The sequence below is a fragment of the Hipposideros armiger genome, unplaced genomic scaffold (assembly GCF_001890085.2).
Source record: "Hipposideros armiger isolate ML-2016 unplaced genomic scaffold, ASM189008v1 scaffold_150, whole genome shotgun sequence".
NCBI lineage: Eukaryota > Metazoa > Chordata > Mammalia > Chiroptera > Hipposideridae > Hipposideros > Hipposideros armiger.
In genome coordinates, this window is record NW_017731500.1 from 1,560,415 (window position 1) to 1,566,615 (window position 6,201).

At 52.6% G+C, this 6,201-nt stretch overlaps 1 protein-coding gene across 4 annotated transcripts in view; it reads left to right on the forward strand.

Moving 5' to 3' along the window:
• The window catches only part of SLC39A11 (solute carrier family 39 member 11), a 349,675-nt gene extending 343,480 nt beyond the window's left edge, over nt 1-6,195 (forward strand). For all 4 annotated transcript variants that reach the window (XM_019650980.1, XM_019650981.1, XM_019650983.1 and 1 more), the window contains 3 exons: nt 1,887-1,985; nt 4,484-4,642; nt 5,536-6,195. In XM_019650980.1, the coding sequence (XP_019506525.1) occupies nt 1,887-1,985; nt 4,484-4,642; nt 5,536-5,614 (337 nt within the window). In that variant the 3' untranslated portion in view covers nt 5,615-6,195. The remainder of the gene's footprint in view (nt 1-1,886; nt 1,986-4,483; nt 4,643-5,535) is intronic.
• Nucleotides 6,196-6,201: the final 6 nt, after the last annotated feature.

Here is a 6,201-nt window from a genome sequence, read left to right on the forward strand (position 1 = left end):
CCCCCTGGAGAGGTCAGCAGACAGCGACGCAGCCAGGGGCCCTTTGCAGACGTGCCCTGGGCCAGGTGGGCCGGGGTATCTTCTTGCCTGTCCACTTCCTTTTATGAACAGTCGTCCCAGGTGAGCGACCTGCCATGCCTAAGACACATTTCTTTTATTAAAGAGCAAATAATACTTTTTCAGATGCCATCACTTGGATGAGCTGATGGATGAATGTTGAAGGGACATGTTGTCAAGTTGTCAAGAGGGGACAGGATGAGAGTTCACTGAACGAACCACATGCAAACTAAATGTTTAGAGGTCCAAGGTTCTGGTGGGGTCGGCCTTTTCCTAAGGGCCTCCTTGCCCTGGCAGCCCCAGGTGGAGGTTCCCTCCTCCCGTGTGTCTGGGGCCCTGAGCTCCATATGAATCGTGGGAGTGTGAATTGGGGCAGTAAAAGCCAACACAGGTTGAGGTTCAAAGCCCTCAAACAGAAAGATGAAATATTAAACCCCCCTGAGGGTTGTCCTCATGTTTTTTGCTGGAGGATGGGACAGGAGGCTGTGGCCAGAGCTGGCCTAATGGGACCGTCCTAGGCACCAAGTGTGTCCCTGTCCCCGGGGCCTGGGGCGGGTGAGCGGGCAGGGAGGACAGGGTGGAGCCCACGGCCCCTCTGCCGCACGCCCTTGCCACTGTCCAGAGCTGATGGGTGGGTTCCAGGCGGGACCCATCCAGCAAGCGGGACAGACGGGAGCAAACCGATCGGAAAGCCAAGTGACAGTGGAGCTTACCTTTTCTGTCTCTTCCATCCCTGATCCCTTGGTGCACGTGCCCAGCATTCCCTGCCGGGCGGCACCCTCTTCTCACACCCTTGAGACCTTTGGGGATCGGATGGGCCCTCCGTGGAGGGGCTGCCCCAGGGACCTGGCCAGCCAATGTGGAGTCTCGTCTGGGGAGATGCTCTAAAACTGCCCTCCCATTGCATGCAGACTGATGCTGTTTCCTTCCCATCATGCTTTTGCTGTCTCTGAAAGCTGACGCTTCATGTACTTGCAGTGTGCGTCGTGAGGGTTCTTCATTTGTGTGCCTGCCTTGTCTCCCTGGGGGTCACGTGCTGCGTTGGCACCTGTCTCAGGCTGTTCCTCCTGCCCTTTGGCACGCCTACACCTGGTCTGTGTGCAAAGCAGACCCTCGGGGCTTGGCTCTGACCAACTGACCGGTTCGCACAGCACAGCCCCGCAGTGTCCGCAGAGGCAGGAGAGAGGACCGTGGCGAGCACCACAGGGGCCCAAAGAAATGCCATCCCAGTGCCAGACCCACACGGAGAGTCCACGGGGAAGCTGAGCCCAGACCCAGGATATCTGGGCCACTGTTGGATTCCGCGTCAGTACGTCCTTGTCCCATTTCTGAAGTTGCTTCTAGATGAATTGTGATGTATCAATCTCCATGCCAGAAGAGGGTGGAAACCAAAACGTGCCGAGCCCCTCACACGTGTTAGGAACTTGACAGGCATTAGGTCACTGGGACACAGCAATCCTTCATGGAAGATGCAACCCCTTCCATGTTATAGGAGGACCTGAGGTGTAGAAAGTTAAATGGTTAGGGTGGAGTTGTACGGTTAGGTGGCAGAACACAGGCCCTCCTAACACTCAGCCACGTCCTCAGCTGTACTATAGCCCCGTAAAGATGGAGTGTCCCCAAGGACCAAGGACAGCATCCGTGTCACCCCCTCCCTCTCCTTGTGTTCTCCACCTACACACGTGTGCTGACCTGTCTCCCTCCTCCGCCTGCCACAGGTCTCACCTGCATCTCAAACACCAAGGGATGCACGGTGCCTGGCTAGGGGCTCCCGGCTTGGCCGCCGGCTTCCAGACGGCGCACCTTCATGTGTCTTCTTGGTCTTTCAGGAACTTAGCCATTGGCATTGGGATCCAGAATTTCCCCGAGGGCCTCGCGGTCAGCCTCCCCTTGCGAGGGGCTGGCTTCTCCACCTGGAGAGCCTTCTGGTAAGTGGTCCAGAGCGTCAGCTGTCAGAGGCCAGGGCTGTGGCTGACGGGAAGCTCAGAGCAGCCCTCCCTCCACGCCAGCTCCTTGCCTCTAGAACAACCTGGAAGCGAATCAGGAATTTGTGGTAAAACACCAACAATCTGGCTGAATCCTGCATCCCCAGGGCTGGGAGGAACCTCAAGAAACTCATCTCCTGACCTTCAGCCTCTACATAAACCAGCCCAAATGGCCGTGTTTCCTATCCGAAAGCCCCTCCTTGGGTAGCCACGTGATGTCTACTCAGTGTTAGGTTTTCTTCCCCTTGGGTAGGAAGAACTGAGGTAGACCGTTTGTCCATTCTACTGTCACATGCCTTCACTTAGGCTCCTGTTACCTTGGCCTGTCCTGGGACATTACAGCCGCTCCTGTTGTCACCCTTAACAATGTGAAGACCAGGATTATGTCACTAGCATCTGTTGTACTCATGCCTAGTGGTTTCATAGTCCCCAAAGGGCTTTCTAGCCTATTCCTTAATTTTACCTTTTCAATGACGTATAAGGTGAGTCCCCAGCGTTCAGCGGAGGAAACTATGGCCCGGAGCATAGATGACCAGCTTATGTCACCCTGGCTCATCAGTGGTGACTCCAGGACCGGAAGGCTAATCTTCTGCCCCTCCACTCAGGACTCTGAGCCGCAGAACACCTCTTCGTTAAGACAATCAGTGCTCTAGAAAGCATGGGAAAAGCATTTAGCAGGACTGCTAATAGCAACCAGGAAAATGCCTTCCATTTTATAGGGCCCACGACCGACGAGTTCTTACACATACTTAAATTATGTGATTTCCACCCTCCATTATCTCTTTCTCCGTTGTTGGCGTCTACAGAATAGAGGATCTGGGGGAGGGCAGGGCAAACTGGCCTTAGAGGTTATTTTCAAATGCAAGTTTCATGAGCCTGAAGGCCGTGACCGTCATTTCATACGTAACAGCACCACGAGTGAGGAGGGGAGGGACTATGGGACGTTGTGCTCAGCGTCCAGACCCTGAGAGAAAACTTTTTTTAAGTTCTCACTCCAGCCTAGGCTTGACATCCAACTCCCTTTTTCCTGAAGTGACAAAGTCAGGAATTGTACACACGGAATTGGTGCCAGGGTGTGGCCCCCTTAGAAGACTCTGTGGTACAGTGTGTCCCCCATGCCAACTGGCTGCCCCCAACCAGGGAGAAGCAGGGAGGGGGCGGGAGTTGACAGTCCCACCCTTGTTACCATCCCATCATCTGGAGGATGGGGGCGGGGGCGGGAGGGCTGGCCAGAGACGTCATCTCTCACTTCCATTGTACAGATGGAAGGGTTGAGGCTCAGAGGCAGTATATCTTCCCAGGTGGTCACAGCAAGGGACAGCGGGAAAGACATCCCCCCTCTTTTTCTATTGGTGTTTAACCTGCCACAGGTATCTCTTGCCAGTGGGGCTCAACTATGGAGTTCAGGTACCAGCTTATCTGCTGCGCTCTGAATTCTCAGTGCTTATGTGGCTGCTGTTTTAATCAGGACTCATTCGAGTTGGAGCACCAGAGACCCACGTGTACTAGCTCCAATGAAGGGGTTTTTTTTGGTTTTGTTTTGTTTTTTTTAAGGAGAGATCTCGCCTTAACCTAAGATGGGGGTGGCGGGGACAGCCCTCAATATACACCTGGCCAGGTAGGCCGCGTCTTCAGAAGGGGTGCCGTTGTGGCCTGAAGCCCCAAACACACCAGGTGCAGCTGTCCTTGGGAAATGCCCATACCATTTGTCATCGGTGCCCTGTCCTTCAAAACACCATGTAGGCATCAAGTGATGGAGGGATCTATAACGTGTCCACACAAAGAGAGACGGTTCAGTCACAGAAAGAATACAGCGCTGATCCAAGTGTTACCACTTGGACGCACCCTGAAAACATTATGCTAAGTGAAAAAAGCCGATAAAAAGGACCACAGACTGTGCGATTCCATTTATGTGAAATATCCAGAATAGGCCAATCTATAGAGATCAATCGTAGCTTAGTGGTTGCCAGGGGCTGCGGGGAGGGAAGAATGGGGAATCGCTGCTAATGGGTGTGGGGTTTCTTTCTGGGGTGATAAAAAATGTCCTGGAATTGAAAATGAAAAAAAAAAATGTCTACAGTGGTGACGATTGCACAACCTTATGAATATACTAAAAACCACCGAACTGCATTTCATTAAATGGGTGTCCCATATGGCATGTGAATTAGGTCTCAATAATGGTGTTATTTAAAAAAGACAATGTAGGAGACTTAAACCTCTTTAAAAGAAAAAACAAAACAAAACTGGGAGGGAGGTTCTACTGTCACTGTCAGAGGAGCAGGGGAAACAAACGGAAGGGAAGAAGCCGTGCTTCTGAGCCGCCATGCTCAGATACAAAGCGGAGTAACCGCAGCCGGTTGCTCGAGTTGCGTCAGCGGCCTGAGCGTGTTGCGCGTCTGCCTGACTCCCCGCGGTGGCGCGTGTCTCTGTTCTCTCCGTAGGTACGGGCAGCTGAGCGGCATGGTGGAGCCCGTGGCCGGGCTCTTTGGGGCCTTTGCCGTGGTCCTGGCTGAGCCCATCCTGCCTTATGCTCTGGCCTTTGCTGCTGGCGCCATGGTCTACGTGGTCATGGACGACATCATCCCCGAAGCCCAGATCAGGTTGGAGAGCTTCCCCTCCTTCATCTGTCCCTGTCCCGGCCGGGGCCCCAGCCTCCATATTTGCCCTTTCTTCATTTGCCACTCCACTCTTTATTTCTACTCTTTCCTGCCCCTTCTTAATATTACCCTCGCCCCCTCTGCATCTGTGCTCCCCAACATCCAAAGGAGTGACCGGCAGTGGGGCAGGTGGGTGGAGAGATGGGCAGTGGGGCAGGTGGGTGGAGAGACAGGCAATGGGGCAGGTGGGTGGTGAGACGGGCCAGGTGATACTAGGCAGTGGCATACACGCCCTGCCTCTCCACCCCCCATGAAACAGACCAGTATTTTTGCAAATCCCCTGCTCCCACCCTCCCTCTCTAGATTTTTCTGGGGCTGGGATGGAGAGAGAGGTGAGCTTTGTTAGCCAAAGCTATCCATCTATGGTCTCATTGTCAAGCTACAGGCCAGGTGTCAGGGGCTGGGGAGCTTCCTTTCTTTGTTTCATTTTGGCTTTTATAGCAGAATGACTGTGAGACTCAATTACATGGTCAGATTAAATTATATCTTCAAGAATTTAATCGCCACTCTTTATTATTCAAGCATCGATTCGAAAGCCATGCTAGGTGACCTTCGGCAAGTTGCTTAACACTCCTATGCCTCAGTTTCCCCACCAGTAAAATGGGAATAATAGTCGTACGGATCTCGTGGGGTTATCCTTTGGGATTACATGAGTTAATCCGTTTGCCTGGCATAGTGTAAGCCCCATTAAATGTTCCTCGTCAATATTATTGTCATTATTAATAGTAGTAGTGTATGTTCTACTGGAATTGGACCTTGCAGAGGATGCTTTCAGCTTGGACCATGTCCCAGAGCGCATGAAGCTCTGACTTTGTCTTCCTTTCCTTCCCTCCTAGTGGCAATGGGAAACTGGCCTCCTGGGCCTCCATCCTTGGATTTGTGGTGATGATGTCACTGGACGTTGGTCTGGGCTAGTGCTCAAGCGCTCCCGGCCCCAGGGAAGACAGCACGAGGACATGGCAATGGTTGGCTTCTACGGGACCACGAGCCTCTTTCTTCACATTGAAACAGTTTTACTTTTTCTCCTTTTCATCTCATTGTCCTGATTGACTCTGATTACATGCCAATTTTTACTTTTCTTTTGAAGGAGGTAACGGTTTTATTTGGAATTTCAAGGTGTCCATGGAACTACAGATTTTTGTTTTGGCCACTGAATGGAGCCTTTCTTCAGTGGGATAACCGAAGACATACAATACAGATCAGGGAACTCTCTGCTTTCGTACCTTCAGTTTCCCTTGCTAGACTCAATGGCAACTCCCCAAGGTCACCTGCAGAAGCAAGCTACCCAGAAAGAAGTCTCCTAAGCAATTTTGCCTAGTGACTCAGAGCAGGATGGTTAGGACATCTCGTCTGTCCCTCCTGACCTTTCACCATTGCTCCTCTACCCATCTAGACTGGAACTGGCGTGTCACAGCCAGCCAGGGCCCAGCAGCGCCAGGGGGAGTATACCTTCCTCTGCCTCCCCAGGGCGATGCAGACAGAGGGAAGAAAATCAGCTAGCC